The following is a 22407-nucleotide window of genomic DNA, read 5'->3' as shown; positions in this document are numbered from 1 at the left end:
AGATTTATGTAAGGGGACCATACAGCCAGTCAATAATTTTTCTCAACATCGATTTGTCGAGGACCAACGGTTTTTCTCACGTGCGGAGATTTCGATGAACGTCTAATCTCGCGAGTTCGTCTTGTTTACTTTCGTACAACGGTCCCCTCTGAAAGATTTATGTAAGGGGACCATACAGCCAGTCAATAATTTTTCTCAACATCGATTTGTCAAACTTGAGGACCAACTGTTTTTCTCACGTGCGGAGATTTCGATGAACGTATAATCTCAGGAGTTCGATGAACGTCTTGTTTAATTTCGTAAATATACAACGGTCCCCTCTGAAAGATCTTCTTATCGATGTAGTGCAAGAGGACCGTGTCACTGTTTCTGTCTGCCATCGTCATACAGCCAGCTATCGTAAACATTCATTAAAAGTAGCATTTCAAATAATTTCATACATCTTTTTAATGTATAATCTCAGGAGTTCGATAAAGATCTTCTTATCGATGTAGTGTAAGAGGACCGTGTCACTGTTTCTGTCTGCCATCGTCATACAGGCAGCTATCGTATACATTCATTAAGAGTAGCATTTCAAATAATTTCATACATCTTTTTATCGTAGTTGGTTGGGGATGGTAAGAATGAATGAACAGGACGCGATGGAACGCGAAGTCTTCGCAAACGTTCCATTAATGATTAACTGCTGGAGCTTCGAAATGAAATACGGAATCAAAACTGTATGAATACTGAAAAAAATGTAAACTGAGTTCCTCTTGAGATATATTTCTGTCAATTCTTCATCTCCGCTCTCTGTCTCTATCTCCCTGGTTATTACAATTTATGGATAGACCGTATGGTGATTATTAACTTCATCAATCGATTGAATCAGTCTTCGATTTTTCGATGATTTCTTCTTTTAATCATACACATTAATTAATCTTGACTAAAATTTTAATCGATTAATGCCCAACTCTGGGGTATTTGGCCGAAAATCTAGAAAGAAGTCAATTTCTAAATTTTTCCGTTTGTCATGGAATTTTTTCTATCCAACGTAGCTAAAGGTCGCTTGTAGTATACTTCATTGAAAGCCAAGAGATTTTACGCCACGCTTTCTGAAACAGCATCCGTTCATTGGCAATTTTCAAGGGTTTTGAGGAAAATTGTGTAAATTCTTGTATTACAGAAGTTTTTCAGTTAGGTGTACAGAGCACTTTCGCACAGATTTCATTTTGTTATAATTTAAATTAGTATAGTTATTAATATTTGTGAACATAATCAATGATGCTGTAAATTTTTTACGATTATAAAGTTTATCGACGATTTTGTTATCGAGCGGAGATTTCGGCGAACGTCTTATCTCACGAGTTCGATGAACGTCTTGTTTAATTTCGTAAATATACAACGGTCCCCTCTGAAAGATCTTCTTATCGATGTAATGCAAGATGTAAGAGGACCGTGTCGCTGTTTCTGTCTGCCATCGCCATACAGTCAGCTATCGTAAACGCTCATTAAGAGTAGCGTTTCAAATCATTTCTTCCATCTTTTTATTGTAGTTGGTGGGGATGGTAAGAATGAATGAACAGAACGCGATGGAACGCGAAGTCTTCGTGAACGTTCCATCGTTGCAAGCGTTTGTCGTGTTGAGATTCAAAGATCAACCATTTTTCCATACGTGACGGTTTTCGCGTACTGCCCGTTGGACTTGTTGCGTGTGTGTGGAATATTATATGGAGATATTTTTTACATTAGTGGGTAGGGGTATCCATTATAAATTGCTCGTAACAGTCGTCGTATGAAATTATACCATAAGAAAAAACGTCGACAATCAGGATCGCTATACGAAGTTACATCGCGTGTGTGTTTTTATCATCCGACCAGCCAACTTCGCGCATCCCCCTTTCTTCAACGGTAAGTACAATAAAAAAAATTAATAAACGATGTAAAATCTAGTGGAAAAAATTGTGGAAAAAAAATTTATATGCAAAGAGTTAGCCATGTGATCGATGTTTGTCATGACGGCTCGTTCGAACTCTTCGAATTTCGCTTGGGGAAGAACGTTGTTTATCCGACGCTGACAAAAGTCTGCATGGTATGTCAGTAATTTCATACACGGGATTCCATTTAAAGATTTCGGCTATGAAAAATATCAACAGCACGATATATTCGAAGTAATTCAAAATTTTGTGCGCGATTATGCGAATCCTGTCGTAGCGTACAAAGGTGGATGTTTCGAGAGAGAGGCATCCTTCGAAAAATGAAAATAAACTCGATAAATTTGGAAGATTTCAACTCTCCGAAATACGATGTACTAGTTCACGATCCCGTGTATGAAATTGCTGATGACGAACCGTGTCGACTTCACTGTTGGCAACCGACAAAAAACATCACATACCATTGCAGTCTGCGCGAAGTACAAACATTTCGAGCAGGGGTTAACAATTATAAAAACACGTAAAGTATCAGTTATAAAGACGCGACTTCGAATTTTTTCCACGTCAAAACCACAAACACCTCTTTTTACGTTTTTTTTATTTTTTTCACATAGTGTTTCACAATGATTGCGAAATTGGAGATTGATTCTGGGCGAAGCGCGGTATGGACGTCTGAGGATTCGTCAAAGAATCGTCGCTCGAAGGTAAATAAATTTTCAAATAAAAATATCCCAAAGTATATAACATGATATATAACTGTCTATCTGTCTGTTCGCAGGAAACAAAAATAATGAAGACAAATGACAAGAAATTCGCTGCAATAATTATATTTTAATTATTTTTTAATACTTGTATATTTGTATAATTAAAGAGTAGATAAGAGTAACTTTTCACTAATGTAAAAAATATTTCGCTGTATAGGGAGGGGGCGATATTATTACTGTAATTGTTTTCTTTTTAATAAATACGAGTTAATTGTATGAGTAGGAGGACGAGGCGGAGGAGGAGGATTGGTTTTAAATAAAAAATAAGATCTTTCTTATAATTTTTTTATTTGATAAATTATGAAACAGCTAACGAATGAACAGTGCGAGGCACTTATCAACGCAGCGCATTGCAACATTTGTGAAAAACCATGTGAGGAAAAGGATATACGGGTGCGCGATCATTGTCATCTAACAGGACGATATAGAGGCCCCACGGATCAAGATTGCAATTTAAATTACAAAAATTCGTTTTGCATTCCCATAGTTTTCCACAATTTATCCGGGTACGATTCACATTTCATTATCGAAGAAATAGCTAATGCGTTTGAAGATAGTGTCAACGTATTACCAATAACTAAAGAAAAGTATATTTCATTTACAAAAATGTTGAAGATCAGCAATCAGATTCGCGTAATTGTATTAAATTACGATTCATCGATTCGTACAAAAATGTTTGAACACAAGTCTCGACAAATTAGCATCTTTCCTCGACACAAACAAATTGACAATTTTACGCGTTCCGAATTTCAAAATCTTTCCATAGAAAATTTCATGTTGTTGACGCGAAAGGGTGTCTCTTTCCATACGAATATCTCGATTGCGTAGATAAATTAGACGATCTTTGTTTGCGAGTCATTTTACAGTTCGTTGACAGGCGAAACCGTATCCGAACGTGATTATTAGACTGCGGATCTTTATGAAAAATAAAAATTGTCTTCATAAATTGCACAACATAGGAGCCAAATAGAAATATAATTTTTTCTCTAATGATATTAATTAGCTGAAACGAGTACATTGATATTTTTAAATCCTGTTAACCTGTCCACTGCTTTAAATTGCACATACTCATTTTTGCCATAAATGTATAAAATCCGCAGTCTAGTGATTATGTGCATGCCGAGAATGTGTGGAAGCGTTTCAACACAAAAACTTTGGGTGAATACAGGGATCTGTATTTGAAAGCTGATGTTTTGTTACTGGCTGATGTTTTTGAAAATTTTCATAAAAACTTGCATTAAGAGCTACAGTTTAGATCCACCATATTATTACACTTTACCAGGTTTCACGTGGGATGCTATGCTAAAACATATAAAATTAGGTTTGAATTATTAACACAGTGGGCCGGATCGAGAAATTTAGTGACATTTCACGAAAGAGTCGACTCTCTCTCTCTCTCTCTCTCTCTCTCTCTCTCTCTCTCTTTCTTTCTCATATCGATTTCTAATAAATTTATATTGCCTCCTAAATGTCCATCAACATCGAAGCTGAAAAAATTAATGTTCGTTCACAAAAACTGTAGTTAACATAAATTCACAAAGATAGACATTTTGGGATGCAGTATTTTTCAGCCAAAAAATTGCTTCTTTTCATCGAGGTGTCCTGATTACCCTATTTAATATTTATTCTGGGTCTTTTGTGTAAATGAAAAACAGTCCTTTGCGGTAACAATTAACGCCGTTAGTTGAGGATGGTTGCTCGCAATGTATTAAAAATTAATATTTAATGAAATGAATAAAATCTATATACTTTCTTAGAATTTGCAAGGTGTATTTTTTCATTAGACCTTCCTCTACATATCCCCACAAAAAAATCATATCCGAACCGATCCGATCTTGGAAATTATGATTGTTTAAAGTTATCGGGGACGTCTCACCTGACGCATAGCAACTCACATACATTAAATACCATCCAAATATGAATATTTTTGCAATTGCATTAAAAGTTCGTACCTACCTAAAACAAGTATGTAATTTTTAACAATAATATAGTTAATCTATTAATTTTATTGTTAAAAACATAACGAACGGTAATAATATAACTGGACTAAGAGTTTCATAGTTTTCCTTAGTGAGTATCACTGTTTTTGGGTAAGTATATCTGTCAATTTATCTATGCAGATAAAGCAGTATGTTAATTAGATTACATTTTATATCTGACAATATTTGTAGAATATAATAATTTTAATCTCAGTTTTTATGCATGCAGATATCCAGAAGCTGCAGATTTAATAATTAATTAAACTAAACAAATGGACCAAAAGTTTACCTGTGAACATCAATTTAGAAACGTTTTGCTAAGATTAATTGGCTTATCTTTTATATTTGTTATATTTTTGTTCATATTTTCATCTTTTATAAACACATTACACATACATGAAATAATACGAAATAACAAAGGTTGTAATATATAGAATGAACATGGTCTTAAAACAATTAAATTGAAAAAATTATTTATAATTATTATAAAAAATATCTTTTGACACGCTTGTGAGGCGTTTTTACCTCCTCGAATTTATATTTTACGTATTCTATAAAACATTACATGTATGAAATGTAAATATAAAATACATGTTTAGTAAGAGTAAAAAATAGTTTGGGAGATTATACTTAAACAATTTTATTTTAATACAAAAAATCAATGAAAATTAATTAACAATTATTGTTTAACAAAATAGAAAAAATTTTATTTGTTAACAGTTAAGATTGACTATTTTTTAAATGAATTTTAGTGCAAATTTCATCCCGATATCTCTTATGGTTCTAGAGTTATAACAAAATGTCACTAAATTTCTCGATCCAGCCCACTGTGAGTCACCATGACTCCGCGAATACATAGGATTAAATACCCTGTTTAGAACAAATGCCACTAACGTTCTTGAAAAGAAATTTTGTACAAATTGATGAACAACGCGGTATTCGGTAAAACTATGGAAAAATGTTCGGAATCATGTAGACGTAAACCTCGTGACACGTTGGGGATGGGCTACATGGTGCAGAGGCAATGATCGCGAAACCAAATTTTCCATAAACGCTATGCATTTTCCGAAAACTTTTTTTCAAGAAACCAATCTATGCGGATATGTGCATATTAGATATATCCAAAACCTGCTTGTACGGATTTGATCATGAGTACATGGTTCCTCGATATGGTAAAACCTGTAAGGTAATGTACACAGACACCGACAGCATAATTTATCATATTATGTGTGAGGTCATTTATGAAACCATGAGACGCGATATTAACTGTTTCGACACAAGTGATTATCGATAGAGAATAGGTATAATTTCCTACTTGTAAATAAAAAGGTTCCCGGCTTGATGAAAGACGAGAACAATGGGATGATAATGATGAAATTTGTCGGACTGAGAGCAAAAATGTACACATTGCGTGTAGATGGAAAATCTGATACAAAAAAAAAGCAAAAGGTGTAAAGTCTAACGTTGTAAGGACAACAATATCGTTTGATGATTACATGGGATGTTTGCAAGATGAAATTGTTATGAGTCGTACACAGACATCCATACGATCGAAATTGCACAAAGTGTTCGACGATCGGCTGGAGAACTTCGGAATAAGCTTCCAGGACAATATTAAGAAATTACGTGTAAAAGAAACGCGTCGACCAATCTTGAGAGAGAGATCCATGTATATGATGTTCAACCGTCATATTGCATACTGTACATGCGCTATAGCTGTACCTGTACATGCACTATACCTGTACATGCGCTATACCTGTACCTGTACCTGTCTGTAGCTGTTCCCGTACCTGTCTGTAGCTGTTCCTGTACCTGTTCATACCTGTCTGTAGCTGTTCCTGTACCTGTTCATACCTGTCTGTAGCTGTTCCTGTACCTGTCCATACCTGTCTGTAGCTGTTCATGTACCTGTCTATACCTGTCTGTAGCTGTTCCTGTACCTGTCCATACCTGTCTGTCGCTGTTCATGTACCTGTCTATACCTGTCTGTAGCTGTTCCTGTACCTGTCCATACCTGTCTGTAGCTGTTCATGTACCTGTCTATACCTGTCTGTAGCTGTTCCTGTACCTGTCCATACCTGTAAGTAGCTGTTCCTGTACCTGTCCATACCTGTCTGTAGCTGTTCATGCACCTGTCCATACCTGTCTGTAACTGTTCCTGAACCTGTCTGTACCTGTCTATAGCTGTCTGTAACTGTACCTGTATCTGTTCCTGTACCCGTCTGTACCTGTCTGTACTTGGCTGCAGCTGTACCCGTACCTGTTCCTGTACCTGTCTGTACCTGTCTATAGCTGTCTATAGCTGTACCTGTACCTGTACCTGTATTATCGATATAAAGTAGCATCCATCGAGTCATATCAAGTTACCATAAAATCATCAACCTTGAGTCGGTTCCCCTTATCTTTATCTTTTCAAATGCATGTAGGATCGTGTCCGAACGGAAACACGTTCGAACTTCGCTCAACACGTGTGGTCCACAACCGCTTGTGGTGACGTCACTTCCCGCGAGGTAATGTGGAAGTTACATCCTCGTACCCCCCCCCCCTTTTGGTTTCTTTTTTTATTTTTAGGGGGGTTCGAACGTGTTTCCGTTCGGACACGATCCTACATGCATTTGAAAAGATAAAGATAAGGGGAACCGACTCAAGGTTGATGATTTTATGGTAACTTGATATGACTCGATGGATGCTACTTTATATCGATAATACAGGTACAGGTACAGGTACAGCTATAGACAGCTATAGACAGGTACAGACAGGTACAGGAACAGCTACGGGTACAGCTGCAGACAAGTACAGACAGGTACAGACGGGTACAGGAACAGATACAGGTACAGTTACAGACAGCTATAGACAGGTACAGACAGGTTCAGGAACAGCTACAGACAGGTATGGACAGGTGCATGAACAGCTACAGACAGGTATGGACAGGTACAGGAACAGCTACAGACAGGTATGGACAGGTACAGGAACAGCTACAGACAGGTATGGACAGGTGCATGAACAGCTACAGACAGGTACGGACAGGTACAGGAACAGCTACAGACAGGTATGGACAGGTACAGGAACAGCTACAGACAGGTATAGACAGGTACATGAACAGCTACAGACAGGTATGGACAGGTACAGGAACAGCTACAGACAGGTATAGACAGGTACATGAACAGCTACAGACAGGTATGGACAGGTACAGGAACAGCTACAGACAGGTATAGACAGGTACATGAACAGCTACAGACAGGTATGGACAGGTACAGGAACAGCTACAGACAGGTATGAACAGGTACAGGAACAGCTACAGACAGGTATGAACAGGTACAGGAACAGCTACAGACAGGTACGGGAACAGCTACAGACAGGTACAGGTACAGGTATAGCGCATGTACAGGTATAGTGCATGTACAGGTACAGCTATAGCGCATGTACAGTATGCAATATGACGGTTGAACATCATATACATGGATCTCTCTCTCAAGATTGGTCGACGCGTTTCTTTTACACGTAATTTCTTAATATTGTCCTGGAAGCTTATTCCGAAGTTCTCCAGCCGATCGTCGAACACTTTGTGCAATTTCGATCGTATGGATGTCTGTGTACGACTCATAACAATTTCATCTTGCAAACATCCCATGTAATCATCAAACGATATTGTTGTCCTTACAACGTTAGACTTTACACCTTTTGCTTTTTTTTTGTATCAGATTTTCCATCTACACGCAATGTGTACATTTTTGCTCTCAGTCCGACAAATTTCATCATTATCATCCCATTGTTCTCGTCTTTCATCAAGCCGGGAACCTTTTTATTTACAAGTAGGAAATTATACCTATTCTCTATCGATAATCACTTGTGTCGAAACAGTTAATATCGCGTCTCATGGTTTCATAAATGACCTCACACATAATATGATAAATTATGCTGTCGGTGTCTGTGTACATTACCTTACAGGTTTTACCATATCGAGGAACCATGTACTCATGATCAAATCCGTACAAGCAGGTTTTGGATATATCTAATATGCACATATCCGCATAGATTGGTTTCTTGAAAAAAAGTTTTCGGAAAATGCATAGCGTTTATGGAAAATTTGGTTTCGCGATCATTGCCTCTGCACCATGTAGCCCATCCCCAACGTGTCACGAGGTTTACGTCTACATGATTCCGAACATTTTTCCATAGTTTTACCGAATACCGCGTTGTTCATCAATTTGTACAAAATTTCTTTTCAAGAACGTTAGTGGCATTTGTTCTAAACAGGGTATTTAATCCTATGTATTCGCGGAGTCATGGTGACTCACAGTGGGCTGGATCGAGAAATTTAGTGACATTTTGTTATAACTCTAGAACCATAAGAGATATCGGGATGAAATTTGCACTAAAATTCATTTAAAAAATAGTCAATCTTAACTGTTAACAAATAAAATTTTTTCTATTTTGTTAAACAATAATTGTTAATTAATTTTCATTGATTTTTTGTATTAAAATAAAATTGTTTAAGTATAATCTCCCAAACTATTTTTTACTCTTACTAAACATGTATTTTATATTTACATTTCATACATGTAATGTTTTATAGAATACGTAAAATATAAATTCGAGGAGGTAAAAACGCCTCACAAGCGTGTCAAAAGATATTTTTTATAATAATTATAAATAATTTTTTCAATTTAATTGTTTTAAGACCATGTTCATTCTATATATTACAACCTTTGTTATTTCGTATTATTTCATGTATGTGTAATGTGTTTATAAAAGATGAAAATATGAACAAAAATATAACAAATATAAAAGATAAGCCAATTAATCTTAGCAAAACGTTTCTAAATTGATGTTCACAGGTAAACTTTTGGTCCATTTGTTTAGTTTAATTAATTATTAAATCTGCAGCTTCTGGATATCTGCATGCATAAAAACTGAGATTAAAATTATTATATTCTACAAATATTGTCAGATATAAAATGTAATCTAATTAACATACTGCTTTATCTGCATAGATAAATTGACAGATATACTTACCCAAAAACAGTGATACTCACTAAGGAAAACTATGAAACTCTTAGTCCAGTTATATTATTACCGTTCGTTATGTTTTTAACAATAAAATTAATAGATTAACTATATTATTGTTAAAAATTACATACTTGTTTTAGGTAGGTACGAACTTTTAATGCAATTGCAAAAATATTCATATTTGGATGGTATTTAATGTATGTGAGTTGCTATGCGTCAGGTGAGACGTCCCCGATAACTTTAAACAATCATAATTTCCAAGATCGGATCGGTTCGGATATGATTTTTTTGTGGGGATATGTAGAGGAAGGTCTAATGAAAAAATACACCTTGCAAATTCTAAGAAAGTATATAGATTTTATTCATTTCATTAAATATTAATTTTTAATACATTGCGAGCAACCATCCTCAACTAACGGCGTTAATTGTTACCGCAAAGGACTGTTTTTCATTTACACAAAAGACCCAGAATAAATATTAAATAGGGTAATCAGGACACCTCGATGAAAAGAAGCAATTTTTTGGCTGAAAAATACTGCATCCCAAAATGTCTATCTTTGTGAATTTATGTTAACTACAGTTTTTGTGAACGAACATTAATTTTATCAGCTTCGATGTTGATGGACATTTAGGAGGCAATATAAATTTATTAGAAATCGATATGAGAAAGAAAGAGAGAGAGAGAGAGAGAGAGAGAGAGAGAGAGAGAGAGAGAGAGAGTCGACTCTTTCGTGAAATGTCACTAAATTTCTCGATCCGGCCCACTGTGTTAATAATTCAAACCTAATTTTATATGTTTTAGCATAGCATCCCACGTGAAACCTGGTAAAGTGTAATAATATGGTGGATCTAAACTGTAGCTCTTAATGCAAGTTTTTATGAAAATTTTCAAAAACATCAGCCAGTAACAAAACATCAGCTTTCAAATACAGATCCCTGTATTCACCCAAAGTTTTTGTGTTGAAACGCTTCCACACATTCTCGGCATGCACATAATCACTAGACTGCGGATTTTATACATTTATGGCAAAAATGAGTATGTGCAATTTAAAGCAGTGGACAGGTTAACAGGATTTAAAAATATCAATGTACTCGTTTCAGCTAATTAATATCATTAGAGAAAAAATTATATTTCTATTTGGCTCCTATGTTGTGCAATTTATGAAGACAATTTTTATTTTTCATAAAGATCCGCAGTCTAATAATCACGTTCGGATACGGTTTCGCCTGTCAACGAACTGTAAAATGACTCGCAAACAAAGATCGTCTAATTTATCTACGCAATCGAGATATTCGTATGGAAAGAGACACCCTTTCGCGTCAACAACATGAAATTTTCTATGGAAAGATTTTGAAATTCGGAACGCGTAAAATTGTCAATTTGTTTGTGTCGAGGAAAGATGCTAATTTGTCGAGACTTGTGTTCAAACATTTTTGTACGAATCGATGAATCGTAATTTAATACAATTACGCGAATCTGATTGCTGATCTTCAACATTTTTGTAAATGAAATATACTTTTCTTTAGTTATTGGTAATACGTTGACACTATCTTCAAACGCATTAGCTATTTCTTCGATAATGAAATGTGAATCGTACCCGGATAAATTGTGGAAAACTATGGGAATGCAAAACGAATTTTTGTAATTTAAATTGCAATCTTGATGCGTGGGGCCTCTATATCGTCCTGTTAGATGACAATGATCGCGCACCCGTATATCCTTTTCCTCACATGGTTTTTCACAAATGTTGCAATGCGCTGCGTTGATAAGTGCCTCGCACTGTTCATTCGTTAGCTGTTTCATAATTTATCAAATAAAAAAATTATAAGAAAGATCTTATTTTTTATTTAAAACCAATCCTCCTCCTCCGCCTCGTCCTCCTACTCATACAATTAACTCGTATTTATTAAAAAGAAAACAATTACAGTAATAATATCGCCCCCTCCCTATACAGCGAAATATTTTTTACATTAGTGAAAAGTTACTCTTATCTACTCTTTAATTATACAAATATACAAGTATTAAAAAATAATTAAAATATAATTATTGCAGCGAATTTCTTGTCATTTGTCTTCATTATTTTTGTTTCCTGCGAACAGACAGATAGACAGTTATATATCATGTTATATACTTTGGGATATTTTTATTTGAAAATTTATTTACCTTCGAGCGACGATTCTTTGACGAATCCTCAGACGTCCATACCGCGCTTCGCCCAGAATCAATCTCCAATTTCGCAATCATTGTGAAACACTATGTGAAAAAAATAAAAAAAACGTAAAAAGAGGTGTTTGTGGTTTTGACGTGGAAAAAATTCGAAGTCGCGTCTTTATAACTGATACTTTACGTGTTTTTATAATTGTTAACCCCTGCTCGAAATGTTTGTACTTCGCGCAGACTGCAATGGTATGTGATGTTTTTTGTCGGTTGCCAACAGTGAAGTCGACACGGTTCGTCATCAGCAATTTCATACACGGGATCGTGAACTAGTACATCGTATTTCGGAGAGTTGAAATCTTCCAAATTTATCGAGTTTATTTTCATTTTTCGAAGGATGCCTCTCTCTCGAAACATCCACCTTTGTACGCTACGACAGGATTCGCATAATCGCGCACAAAATTTTGAATTACTTCGAATATATCGTGCTGTTGATATTTTTCATAGCCGAAATCTTTAAATGGAATCCCGTGTATGAAATTACTGACATACCATGCAGACTTTTGTCAGCGTCGGATAAACAACGTTCTTCCCCAAGCGAAATTCGAAGAGTTCGAACGAGCCGTCATGACAAACATCGATCACATGGCTAACTCTTTGCATATAAATTTTTTTTCCACAATTTTTTCCACTAGATTTTACATCGTTTATTAATTTTTTTTATTGTACTTACCGTTGAAGAAAGGGGGATGCGCGAAGTTGGCTGGTCGGATGATAAAAACACACACGCGATGTAACTTCGTATAGCGATCCTGATTGTCGACGTTTTTTCTTATGGTATAATTTCATACGACGACTGTTACGAGCAATTTATAATGGATACCCCTACCCACTAATGTAAAAAATATCTCCATATAATATTCCACACACACGCAACAAGTCCAACGGGCAGTACGCGAAAACCGTCACGTATGGAAAAATGGTTGATCTTTGAATCTCAACACGACAAACGCTTGCAACGATGGAACGTTCACGAAGACTTCGCGTTCCATCGCGTTCTGTTCATTCATTCTTACCATCCCCACCAACTACAATAAAAAGATGGAAGAAATGATTTGAAACGCTACTCTTAATGAGCGTTTACGATAGCTGACTGTATGGCGATGGCAGACAGAAACAGCGACACGGTCCTCTTACATCTTGCATTACATCGATAAGAAGATCTTTCAGAGGGGACCGTTGTATATTTACGAAATTAAACAAGACGTTCATCGAACTCGTGAGATAAGACGTTCGCCGAAATCTCCGCTCGATAACAAAATCGTCGATAAACTTTATAATCGTAAAAAATTTACAGCATCATTGATTATGTTCACAAATATTAATAACTATACTAATTTAAATTATAACAAAATGAAATCTGTGCGAAAGTGCTCTGTACACCTAACTGAAAAACTTCTGTAATACAAGAATTTACACAATTTTCCTCAAAACCCTTGAAAATTGCCAATGAACGGATGCTGTTTCAGAAAGCGTGGCGTAAAATCTCTTGGCTTTCAATGAAGTATACTACAAGCGACCTTTAGCTACGTTGGATAGAAAAAATTCCATGACAAACGGAAAAATTTAGAAATTGACTTCTTTCTAGATTTTCGGCCAAATACCCCAGAGTTGGGCATTAATCGATTAAAATTTTAGTCAAGATTAATTAATGTGTATGATTAAAAGAAGAAATCATCGAAAAATCGAAGACTGATTCAATCGATTGATGAAGTTAATAATCACCATACGGTCTATCCATAAATTGTAATAACCAGGGAGATAGAGACAGAGAGCGGAGATGAAGAATTGACAGAAATATATCTCAAGAGAAACTTAGTTTACATTTTTTTCAGTATTCATACAGTTTTGATTCCGTATTTCATTTCGAAGCTCCAGCAGTTAATCATTAATGGAACGTTTGCGAAGACTTCGCGTTCCATCGCGTCCTGTTCATTCATTCTTACCATCCCCAACCAACTACGATAAAAAGATGTATGAAATTATTTGAAATGCTACTTTTAATGAATGTATACGATAGCTGCCTGTATGACGATGGCAGACAGAAACAGTGACACGGTCCTCTTACACTACATCGATAAGAAGATCTTTATCGAACTCCTGAGATTATACATTAAAAAGATGTATGAAATTATTTGAAATGCTACTTTTAATGAATGTTTACGATAGCTGGCTGTATGACGATGGCAGACAGAAACAGTGACACGGTCCTCTTGCACTACATCGATAAGAAGATCTTTCAGAGGGGACCGTTGTATATTTACGAAATTAAACAAGACGTTCATCGAACTCCTGAGATTATACGTTCATCGAAATCTCCGCACGTGAGAAAAACAGTTGGTCCTCAAGTTTGACAAATCGATGTTGAGAAAAATTATTGACTGGCTGTATGGTCCCCTTACATAAATCTTTCAGAGGGGACCGTTGTACGAAAGTAAACAAGACGAACTCGCGAGATTAGACGTTCATCGAAATCTCCGCACGTGAGAAAAACCGTTGGTCCTCGACAAATCGATGTTGAGAAAAATTATTGACTGGCTGTATGGTCCCCTTACATAAATCTTTCAGAGGGGACCGTTGTATTTATTTATGAAATTAAACAAGACGTTCATTGAACTCCGTTCAAATGAGTGTTTTACGATAGCTAGATGGCGATGACTGACATAAACAGTCTTGCATGTAGAGACGTGAAAACATAAACACGTTCGGACACGTTCGTAATACCTGGAAACTGGTCTCGAATGCAATACCTGGAAACTGCCCCTCCCCCTCCTCCACCTTTCAAGATATGGGCTGTATTCCCCCCCCTCCCCCTCCCCCAAAAACATGATGCAATAATTCCATTAAAAATATGACGTAATATATGCTCGTGCAATACCGCTCGGCGGTACCGCTCTCCCGTGAAGTGGCGGTACCGCTCTCCCGTGAAGTGAAAAGTGAATTAGAACCCGCCTATAACATCTACTTGCGTGTTACAATATTTGTATGTGTATGCGTGAGTCAATCGATACAATATCGATTGACTGCGTAACCAATGTAAATAGTTAGACAAACAAAACATCACGTCGAGAAATTATTACGAAAGACGCGTTCACGCAGTTAGTTGCTCGAAAAACCACGAAATACTTAAATACGATACGATTACGGAAAAACGAATTACAGTTCCGCAATTATTGATTATTAAGTTTACGTTCATATTGTTGTTTTCAATTGTGTTCAATAAATATTTAAAGTTTTTAATATCCTTCACTCTTACATATATTTGTGTTCTTTGATAATTAACTCAAATTCATTAAACCCATAATTATTGCCCAATATTCTAATCAAGTAATTGAACGTCCCCACACGATACAATCTTACCGCTCGGATTGTATCAATTAAATTATACTAGTTACGAGGCTTACTAATTATCCTAGCGATTCCCTGATTAAGCATTAGGTTCTTTCGCGACATTCCAATTGTCCAAGCAGAGATTTATCCAACCTAGCGGCTCCCCAATTTCGCATTGGGTTCGTCCGCGTTCCTTAACTAACAAATTGATATCATATTCCTAGGGTAACAACCCTTCGCCGGCCACTCGTGCTGCTCGCGGCCCTGGCTCGTAACACTGCAACTCAGGATTTATTTAAATGAATGCCTAGATACGTAGTTTGTTTCCGTACGCTCGTATATTTCGAATTCATATTTTCATATGTTGTATTAGGTTTTGAGGGCCAGCAATTTGTTTTTCATTCAGAACATATCATTCTTCCATGAAATGTGTACACATATTATTATTTCATGATAAATTAGGAATAATATTCAAATAAAGTACGATCGAAGCATGATACCGCAGTAATCGGTACAGCTACCTCATGATAAAGAAGTAATACTATATGAGAATGACTGAGATAATATTCCAGACAGCACGAGACGTCTTAAAAACACCCCCAGGTGGACGACGCTTGAACGTCTTAAAGATGTCCCATACTGAACCTGGCTAGAACGTCTTAAAGACGTCGTCGTTTGAACATCTGCAATAAAACGTCTTAAAGACATGCCGAAAATCCTACGAACGTCTTCCGGACGTCTGCGAAACGTCTTTTGTTACAAAACGGGACATCTGTTGGACGTCGAAAGACGTCTTTAAGAAGTACAGTTTTGTAACACAAGATGTTCAGATTCGGAACACGTTCGGAAGACATTCGTAGTTTACTGAAGAAAGACGTATTAATATAAGGGCAAAAATTAATACTGCATTACATCGGTTCAGTTATATTAAAGTAGATACCGAGGGTCAAATGTTTATTTCCTAACCCAGGCCTCTTAGACCCGAAGGAAATCGGTAATAAAACACCCAAAAGCCATGTGTTATTGAAACGCAGATAAAGCTAAGAGCCTTCAGCCCAACTGACCTGGGCTTTCTTTCTTTTTCGTTGCAGTCGGCAGAGACATCCTCTCTGCAGTCGTTTAGTCAGTCGATTTTGAGAAGGCAGAGAGAACACTTGCGAGAGTGAATTTCACTAACGCGTTTTTCATTTAAGATCCTAGATCCTGCTTCCCAGAAAACCAATAAGACGTCTCGAAACAGACGTCTTCAAGACGTCTCAGTGCTATCTGGGATTACATATGAACAAATGACATAAATGCATAACACATATTTTCAAATTTTCTTTGGAAGCCAAGATATAAACCGCCAAACCAATATGAATTATTATTTTTAAAATATTTTCTCGCAATTCCTGTCAATCATCATTTTCTAAAAAATTTCTGTTACACGTCATGTAATAAACTAATTCTTCTATTGGATTAGAGCAAAAGTTCGTAGCGTTTTTACATAAAAATTCGAAGATTAAATTAAAGTTTTTATTCATAGATTTATTCGATAACATCCATTCCGATCTTTTTCGCATTTTTGAGGTAACTTATCGCGTTATTGAATAAACCTATGAATTTGTACTTCATCTTCGAATTTTAATTTAGAAACGCTGCGAACTTTTGTTCGAACCCAATAGCATCACGAAGGAAGCTCAAGTCGTTCGATCTAGTATAAGAAAAGCTGCTTCAATTGAATCGGTGCATAGAGACTTTCCCGACTGAATGTATACCTAACATTCCTTTCCAGTACAAAATAACGCTCGAAACATAAACGGAGGGACTGGTACATTAATCGAATCGTAGCATACTTTACTACTGTTTTATGATGCCGAGTGAGCAATCTGACTTCCTGAGCGACAGTATCCTTCGTCATGGAAGTGGAGTCCTTTTCTAGTATCGATATAAATTTCAACTCCATATACTTGTACTGAGCGGTCATTAAGCGGATCCAATGTATAGTGTACACGTCCAAGCTGGCTTTTCGGATGAAGATGATAACACCGCCGACAGCCTGAAGCGCCATACCAGCAACAAAGATGGCCACAGAAAACGGTTCCTTCGTCAATATCATCGGTACTTGATAATCCGTGCAATAGAACTGGTTTTTCTGGAATATCGCAATCAGTGGTAGCATCGTCCATGCGAAGACCGCAGCTGCGCTACCAATTATATAAATCTGCTGAAGTCTCATAAGCGGCGTCAGTAGCTCGGTTACAATTGGTCTGAGCATCGGATCGTTTACGGCGAAAATCTTGTTCAGAGTTCCGATCAATCTTTTCAGCGAGTCTTTATTGCTGTACATGATCGGCAGGATGAGAAAGAAGTCGCACGTAACCACAAAGGTCACCGTGCTGTCCGCCAATGCTTTCTCCTTCGGCACGTAGAATGTGCCGGCGATACAGCCACTTAGGTACGTCAGCTCGATCGCCCAAATCATCGCCACGTACAGTTTCAAAATAACAGGCATTTTCGTTCCCTCGCTCGTCACGGGTAGAAAGTTACCCGACAACATATTCATGAGAACGTTCCAATGGTTCACACTTTGGAAGTTCGTCTTCATCTCAGGCTCGCCTTCCACGAACTTTTCGATAATCCGATCCGTTAGCACTTGCTGAAATCGATTATTCTAAATGAACTTTTCGCTGACGTTTCCTTGAATTCGAACTTCGCCATTGTCGCTCCTACGAAGCTGCGAACTTACCATTCAATTGTGTGCATAACAGAAGATCAGTCGCTACGTATTGTTCATTTTCCCCATTATTTAAGACCAGGTTTTACTGCGAATCTTAAAAAATGTATGTACACTTTCAATTTCAGGCTGAATTAAAATTCACTGGAATCGTCCACTTTCTTATTGTTAGCCCGTTAAATAAATATTTTCCTCAGAAAACTAAATTACGTGTCAGAGTGTTAAATAATAGGAAGCATGAATAATATGTGCTGATCTTCGGTTATGTTCATAATTAAATTACACGTTTGCGACTTCAGGAATTAGATGTGTCCGTCCTCGAAGGGTTAATCGCGAAGCAGAGTGTTCTGTCGTGCGTGTTTGTTCGCTTAAAACGTTCACTTAAAACGTGCGATTTCTCCGGAATCTCGTGCTCTCACCATCGTAAATAGGTGTCGAGGGACAACTGAGCCGTAATTAGATCATCCTTTGCTGGAACGTTGCACCACGTGTCGAAAGCATTCCATCACTATCGCCGACATTATCATTCGTTCGACGATCCTCGTTCCTTTATCAACCGGGCTTCCACCACCGATGGCCGTTCTCCGTTATATCGAGTGCGCGCGCAAAGGCCATTATAGTTTTTTGCACCGCAATTATCGATCATTTGTCCTGCAATTACCGGTCCCTGTGTGTTCCCTTTGATCGTGGCCTGATGAGACACGGGGGAACCTCGAACGACAACAAATTATCGTTATTGGGTCTCCGAAGTCGAGAATAAATATTTCTCTATTCAAACGAAAGTCGGACGAAGGAAACAATGCGGCGCAATCGCTTCATTCCGCATTCCGTTTGACCGCGCGGACTCTCTTTATTATTTGTTAGCGACTCGGAAGGTCGAAAACAGTTTATTATTTTCAGAACCCCGAACTCCCAAAGAACCGCAGAACTTGACGTTATCCGGCGCGCGCCTAGTCGGAGGGAAGTTGCGAGTGATGCTCAGATGGGGAAAGCCAGCCTCCGACGTGCCGATCACCTTCTACAAAGTATTTTGGAGCCGCCTCGTCCATGGCCCGACCAACAACTCCCTTCTCGTTTATCACCGGACCATATTGAAAGTAAGTTTTCATCGGCGCGCTCTAATAACGGCTAAACATCGCGTTGACAATTCCGAGTCGGAAGCGTTCGCACCTCTATGGGACACGCCTGGCATGGCGGGAGAAGTATGTATGTAATATACATTGCGTCTTATTCGGTTTTGACGCGATGTATGAGAATCATCGTTTTCTTCCGTGCACAATTGATGATTAAATACAAAGTTATAGTTAGTTCTTTGCACACACGTACAAAGTGTCTAGTTCATTTTAACCTACACATCGGCATCAACAAAGTATAATTTTATTTCGATTTAGAAGTAATTAGTAAAATATCGCCAGACTGATACCGAAGATAATAGTGCGGTCAACTAACAGCTGTATAATAACAACGGAAGTACATAAGCACTCCCGCAGCTTTCAATTACGAATAATTTTGGTAAATATGTACATTGTACATACATATATCTGTAGTTGTCAAGAAAAACGCCGCATGTCACAATTTCAAAAAACTTGAGGCTTTAGAGTATAGGATTTACGTATTTACCAGGAAAAAGGGCATGAGAACAAATTTGAAAGGCTAAAAAAATCATGCAATTTAACCGATCTCCTACGTTCAATTCACACATAAGGCAAAAAAACATATTCCTTAATATTTTAAGAAGACAATATTACTCATATCTTTCCGTCGCGATTGCTGTTCTTTTTGTATTTTTATTGTAACAGACCTGTACGGTGCAGGCCTGTTACTAATCGACACACGCCGAACACCGCCGACCGACACCGAGAACCGCCGAACACGCCGTATACACACGCCGCGTCACGAGGTACAGTCCCGCGCTCCGAGACACATTTGGCGGGAAACGGACGTCCAGGTTCGGCCATCTTACCGGACACGGAAACACGACGTCACACGTCCGTTTTCCCCCGCACCAGTTCCCCCACCACCAACCTAGGCCTATAAAAGGCGAGGCAAACGAGGCACGGGCCTCTTTTCCATCCTGGCCAGCCGCTAGGAATCTTCTCCAGAATAGTGGTACGTATCGCTATTCACTCTTCCTAGTTCCCACGCTCTCGACGTCGAGTTGCCGACAGCATCGGTCCTCTCGACATCGGCAGTTCCCACCGGCGGGTACAGCATACTCGCCGAACAGAAAAGACAGCATCTTTTCTGCCGTTCGGCCAGCCGCCGAGCACGATCTCTCAGGGCAGCACCCTGAGAACTCCGTCTCCGAACAGAAAAGACAGCATCTTTTCTGCCATTCGGCCAGCCGCCGAGCACGGTCTCTCAGGGCAGCACCTTGAGAACTCCGTCAGCCATGGGGACGTCTAAATGAAGGGGACAGCATCCTCTTCGTTTATCGTAGAACCACCACGAGGTCGTCCCGACTCGTGGTAGGGTTTCCTAGACCACTATCGCCTGTATCCTGAGTCGTTACCCGCACCAGATTGCCGGGCACGCGTCGCGACGCCCCGATCTCACGACGCCGGTAAATTCACGCACCAGTCACGCGGATGAACAATCACGCGCCGCGATTCGGGATCCGCGTTAGAGTCATGCACCAGTCATACCCGGTTCCGCGAAAGTACGTGTAGTGAGGCCCGAAAATATATATGCACGCCGTCGTTATTTCTCGCCCCGCGCACCTAGTCATTTTCAGCTTCCGTCGATTCTCTCGCCAGTAAACGAACCTGGCTCGGCGAGCTATTCAGCACGAGAGGACACGACCATCATTGGCGACCACATCTCGCCGGAAGCAGAACCGTTACATTATTAATCTGCTTACACTAACTTTGTTTTGTATGAAACAATACGACAAGAATTAAGTATATTCTATATTTTTATTTTACCAAGAATAGCACAGTATTTCGTACAAGTGATTCGACAAAGAAACAAAGAAAAGAGAGAAAATCATTTTTCTTTCTTTATTTGTAACGTTTTCTTAAATCTTTTGGATCCTATTACATACTTCGTTGGCGCTATTTTCATCGATCTTCGATAAATATATGTTGGTAGATTTTTTGCAATTAGTAGGTTGCTGTAATATGATCTAACATCAGGATCAATAAGTAATTTTCTCATATATTCCCCAGATATATATAGTACAAAGACGTCTTAAAGACGTTTTAAAGACGTCTGCAGTTGAACATTCAGACGTCTTAAAGATGCCCCGAATGTCCTACGAACGTCTCCTGAACGTCTGCTGAACGTCTTGTGTTAGAAAACGGTACGTGTCTAAGACGTCTGTTACACGTCTGTTTGACGTCTAGAAGACGTTTATTAGACGGTCTTACGACATTCGGGAGGTCTTCAAGACGTCCCTAAGAAGTCTTAAAGGTCCATAAATGTTAATTAAATTAAAAGAAGGGAAGAGTAAAAATAGATTTCGACAGAAACGAGTTTAAACTTAAACTTTATCAGAAACTAGCTTTATCAGAAGAACGCATGTGGAATTGATATAAAAAGTGTAATAAAAATAACAATTGCAATTAAATCGCTATAAAAGTATTAAAAATTGAAGTTGAAATTGACGAGTTCAAGTTGAAATCGAAGAAGTTGAAATTGGAATTGAAGTTGAAATGCAAATTCAAGTTGGAATTGGAAAAATTGAAGAGTTGAAATTGAAGTTGAAATCGAAGTAGTTGAAATTGAAGTTGAAGTCAAAATGGAAAAATTGAAGTTGAAATCGAAGAGTTGAAATTAAAATTGAAGTCGAAGTTGAAATTCTAGAGTTGAAGTTGAAATAGAAGACTAGAAATTGAACTTGAAATTGATGTTGTAATCGAAATTTGAAAAATTGATGAGTTGAAATTGAAAAATTGAAATTGAAGCAGAAACACTAACTCGAACAAATAATACCAATGCTATTACTGCTAGATTATGGGTATATAAAAACCACACTGTTTATGGTCTTAAAGACGTAAACGTTAAAGAGTCTTCTTAGGACGCAAGACTTTCAGGCTTGAAATGGACGTAAAATGGACATCTTTAAGACGTCGTGTGCTATCTGGGTCTGTGTTATCACTATACAATTGTATAGTATTGGTTATTAAACTTTTGTATAATCAATACTCGTGCACTGTTCGGGTGAATTTATCACAAATCAAACTTCCAGTTGACGCATTATAAAAATTTATAAATAAATGTTACATATGCAGTTCATACATGTTACTATACACTTACCAAATAATATATCTGCTTAATTCAATCTTAACGTTACTTGTAAAATAGATGAGTTAACGAAGCTTCGTTTCATTTCCTTCGTATATGTATGTTAAGGGGGCCGGCGCGGCCGTGCAAGAGTGTGTGGGCACACGCACACATCGCTAAATTCGCATATACGTATATGCAATTACAAGGTTTACGACTTTTCGAAATTACGCTTCAGCATTGCAAGGAGTAG

General features: G+C 37.7%; 1 protein-coding gene and 2 long non-coding RNA genes across 3 annotated transcripts; 1 reads left to right on the top strand and 2 right to left on the bottom strand.

Moving 5' to 3' along the window:
• The first annotated feature begins 606 nt into the window (after window positions 1-606).
• On the top strand, window positions 607-3104 carry LOC143212587 (uncharacterized). The gene is made up of 3 exons (XR_013009728.1): window positions 607-1890; window positions 2528-2617; window positions 2692-3104. It is a non-coding gene; the product is annotated as an uncharacterized LOC143212587 (long non-coding RNA).
• Window positions 3105-10345: 7241 nt separating this feature from the next.
• LOC143212586 (uncharacterized) lies at window positions 10346-14446 on the bottom strand. The gene is made up of 3 exons (XR_013009727.1): window positions 12558-14446; window positions 11831-11920; window positions 10346-11756 (listed from the first exon to the last, which is right to left on the bottom strand). It is a non-coding gene; the product is annotated as an uncharacterized LOC143212586 (long non-coding RNA).
• A 276-nt stretch (window positions 14447-14722) lies between these two features.
• Window positions 14723-18840, bottom strand: LOC143212585 (uncharacterized). The gene is made up of 2 exons (XM_076431506.1): window positions 18350-18840; window positions 14723-17852 (listed from the first exon to the last, which is right to left on the bottom strand). Exons 1-2 carry the CDS (start codon window positions 18350-18352, stop codon window positions 16908-16910), a joined length of 948 nt encoding a protein of 315 aa, XP_076287621.1. The 5' UTR covers window positions 18353-18840; the 3' UTR covers window positions 14723-16907.
• Between the last annotated feature and the right edge of the window lie 3567 nt (window positions 18841-22407).

Source organism: Lasioglossum baleicum, chromosome 10, assembly GCF_051020765.1.
Source record: "Lasioglossum baleicum chromosome 10, iyLasBale1, whole genome shotgun sequence".
NCBI lineage: Eukaryota > Metazoa > Arthropoda > Insecta > Hymenoptera > Halictidae > Lasioglossum > Lasioglossum baleicum.
The sequence above is the reverse complement of the archived record's forward strand: the minus strand, read 5'-3'. Positions and strand labels throughout refer to the sequence as shown.